Source organism: Carlito syrichta, unplaced genomic scaffold (genome assembly GCF_000164805.1).
Source record: "Carlito syrichta isolate Samal-C Ts95f unplaced genomic scaffold, Tarsius_syrichta-2.0.1 Scaffold315704, whole genome shotgun sequence".
In the NCBI taxonomy this organism is placed as follows: Eukaryota; Metazoa; Chordata; class Mammalia; order Primates; family Tarsiidae; genus Carlito; species Carlito syrichta.
In genome coordinates, this window is record NW_007259800.1 from 94,068 (window position 1) to 97,743 (window position 3,676).

The following is a 3,676-nucleotide window of genomic DNA, read 5'->3' on the forward strand; positions in this document are numbered from 1 at the left end:
CCGGAGGAGCGTCTGGTGCGGCGGCGCACGCCCAGCACCCGCGCCCCCTTGAGTGCGGCGGCCCCGAGGCCTGGCGTTTGGAAGCGCGCCTCAGACAAGTGGCCCCGAGTTTCCTGCTGGTCTTTAGCAGGGCTCTGACCCGCGGAGTAAGTTGCCTCGCAGCTAGCTCGTCGGAGTCTGGAAACTCCCCTCAGAAATCTTCCCTTGGAGGGAAAGTTCACACCGAGAGTAAAGTCTCCGTACCCGGCCTCCTGCATTTCCAGCTCGTGGTTCTTACTCCACCTTACTTTTCTGCCGAACGTTTCTACTGGGTTTCCCCCCCATCTTTTGCTAGTTCAAAATATTTTACGGTATTGCGGACTACGGCGTGAGAATTCTCTGGGGCGAAATGAACAGCACAAGGATACTCAGTTGTGCTTAAGTAGGATCAGGAAAGAAGTAAAACATTTGTCGTTTTAGATAGCTTAAAGTAAACTGGAAAAATAAAGCCCTGTTTTTAGGAGACCATTCGACTTATTCCACATATTCCTTCTATTGAATATCTTCATTTGGGGTTCACGTTTTTTATTCACAGGGCTCCCTTGCTTGTAGTAGTGATGTTTGAGAATTGCATATTTTTATTTTATTTATTTATTTGTTTTGTTTTTTATTGTTTTTGAGTCGGAGTCTCACTCTGTCGTCCAAGCTGGAGTGCAGTTACTGCCACCGCAGCCTCGACCTGCTGGGCTCAGGTGATCCTTCCGTCTCGCCTTCCAAGTAGCTGGAACCACAGGCGTGCACCACCTCACCCGGCTAATTTTTTATGATTTATTGTAGTGGCAAAGTCTGGCCATGTTGCTCAGGCTCGTCTCAAACCCCTGAGCTCCGGCAATCCTCTCTCCTCTGCCTCCCAAAGTGCTGGGATTACAGACATGAGCCACCATGCCTGGCTGGAGAATTATATATTTTTAAAGGATAGACTCTTGAATAAGAAAGGCAATGTTTAGGCTAGTTAGAAAAATGAATTTATACTTTAACATACAATAATGTGAATGAGGAGTATGCTTTTATATCCTTAGAATGAGTCCATAATTTCAGCACTGCCAGTAACCTTAGAAATAGTGTAGAATCTTCCAACATTTCAGGTGAAAAAACTATCCTACTGAGAATAAGTGGTGTGCCAAGGTACACAAGTAGCATGGGACACAGGAGGAATTTGCCCTCCTGACTCCTAATTCGTTGTTCTTTTTAATATACTTGATTTCTTCTTTGCCTTACTCTTTTAGAGTTTTAGTTGTAAATTTTCTCAGATTGCATTTAACCCAGGACACTGTAGAGTTTATTCCTGCAAAAATTATAAATTATTCCTGGGAATATAACTGTCTTCTATGTAGGCCTGTTGAAAGCATTCTGTTTCTCTATGCTGCCCAGATGTGTGGGGGTTTTCCTCACACAACAAACACTTTTCCAGCACATGCCCACTGGCTGACCTCTAATTCAATGCAATTCAATTGTGACACATACCACCAGAAGTTAGAGTCACTTCCCATGGGTTAATGACTCAGTCCCTCAAGACTGCCTCCAACTTCAGAGGACAGTTGTGAGTAGTAGGTTGTGACCGACTGGCTGTGAGTCAGGGTTCTCACAGCCTGCTCCTTGAGTTCAGTTAGTTTGCTAGGGTGGCTACAGGACTCAGGGCAGTACGTTTACTGGTTTGTTATAAAGGATATTACCAAAAAATGGAGATGAACAGCCAGAAAGAAGAGATGAATAGGGCAAGGTATGGGGGAAGGGGCACACCACCATCCTAGTACCTGTAATCCAGAAACTCAACAAATTTTGTTTATAGAGCTTGATAGCCAACCCCTCCCACCCTCCCACAGAGGTCAGTGGGTGAGGCTGAAAGTTCAACCTTTTAATAACATGTTCTTTCTGATGGCTAGCCCCACCCTAAATCTCTTCATTAGCATAATCTCATGTTTGATCAAAAGTGGCTCATTATAAATAACGAATGATGAGGAAGTTGGGGCAGGTGGCACACATCTCGCTGGCTTAATGCACACCTTGGTGTCTGCATCACTCTGTTTCTTTCCCGGGTGACGAGATCCAGTGGCCCGAGATTCATCATTTCTGTTCTCAAGATCCGTGCCAGAGAGATCTTTGACTCTGTGGGAATCCCGCTCCACTATCGAGGTTTTTCTCTACACCCTGAAATGTCTCTTCAGAGCCGCTGTGCCCAGTGGTGCCTCAGCTGGTATCTATGAGGCCCTAGAGATCCAGGACAATGATGAGACTCACAGTATGGGGAAGGGTGTCTCAGAGGCTGTTGAGCACATCAATAAAACTATTGCGCCTGCCCTGGTTAGCAAGAAACTGAATGTCTTGGAGCAGGAGATCGACAAACTGATGATTGAGACGGATGGGATGCATAAGTTTGGTGCAGACGCCATTCTGGGGGTGTCCCTTGCTGTCTGCAAAGTTGGTGCTATTGATAAGGGCGTTCCCCTGTACCGCCACATCGCTGACTTGGCTGGGAGCTCTGAGGTCGTCCTGCCAGTCTCAGCCTTCAATGTCATCAACAGTGGTTCTTACGCTGGCAGCGAGCTGGCCATACAGCAAGTCATGATCTTCCCTGGCACGGCAGCAAACTTCAGGGAAGTCGTGCGCGTTGGGCAGAAGTCTCCCACAGCCTGAAGAGTACCGTCAAGGAGAAATACAGCAACGATGGAACCAACCTGGTGGACGAAGGCCGGTTTGCGCCCAGCGTCCTGGAGCATAAGGAAGGCCTGGAGCTGCTGAAGACCATGATTGGGAAGGTGGTCCACACAGACAAGGCGGTCATCAGCATGGACGTGGCCGCCTCCAAGTTCTTCAGGTCTGGGAAGTATGACCTGGACTTCAAGTCTCCTGATGACCCCCGTAGGTACATCTCATCTGACCAGCTGGCCGACCTGTACAAGTCCTTCATCAAGGACTACTCTGTGGCGTCCATCAAAGACCCCTTCAAGCCGGACAACTGGGTCACTTGGCAGAAGTCCACGGCCAGTGCTGGGATCCAGGTGGTGGAAGGTGATCTCACAGTGACCAACCCTAAGCACGTCAGCAAGGCCATGGGCGAGAAATTGTGCAACTGCCTGCTGTTCAAAGTGAACCAGATTGGCTCCGTGACTGAGTCCCTTCAGGTGTGTCGGCTGGCCCAGGCCAAGGGCTGGGTATCATGGTGTGTCATGTTCTGGAGAGACTGAAGACATCTTCATCGCCGACCTGGTGGTGGGGTTGTGCACTGGGCAGATCAAGACGGGTGCACCTTGCACATCCAAGTACTTGGCCAAGTACAGCCAGCTCCTCAGGATTGAAGAGGAGCTGGGCAGCAAGGCCAAGTTTGCTGGTAGGAACTTCAGAAACCCTCTGGCCAATAGGCCAGGGGCAGGCGAGCCCTGAGCCCTCATCATGGGGCGGCCAGGAGACCCCTCCCCTGACTCAGCATGGGTGGCTTGAGACCCCTGACCAACCCTTGCAGGGTTAGCTCCCATCATGCATGCCTGTGGTGCAGTCACCACTTCCTTAGAACTTCACAGAACCAAGCTTGACCACCTGAGTCCTGCCAGAAACTCTAGCGTTGCCATCATGTCATTGACCCAAATCATTGCTTTTCTCACCTCGCTTTCCACCAGGTGTCTGGAGCCACATGTACCTC

The 3,676-nt window shown here is 49.4% G+C and overlaps 1 protein-coding gene across 1 annotated transcript in view; it reads left to right on the forward strand.

Moving 5' to 3' along the window:
• LOC103275756 (alpha-enolase-like) overlaps nucleotides 1-3,420 on the forward strand; it is a 4,231-nt gene extending 811 nt beyond the window's left edge. Inside the window, 5 exon segments of the mRNA XM_008073159.2 lie at nucleotides 7-367; nucleotides 2,084-2,159; nucleotides 2,161-2,650; nucleotides 2,653-3,191; nucleotides 3,193-3,420. Of these exon segments, the coding sequence (XP_008071350.2) occupies nucleotides 7-367; nucleotides 2,084-2,159; nucleotides 2,161-2,650; nucleotides 2,653-3,191; nucleotides 3,193-3,420 (1,694 nt within the window).
• Nucleotides 3,421-3,676: the final 256 nt, after the last annotated feature.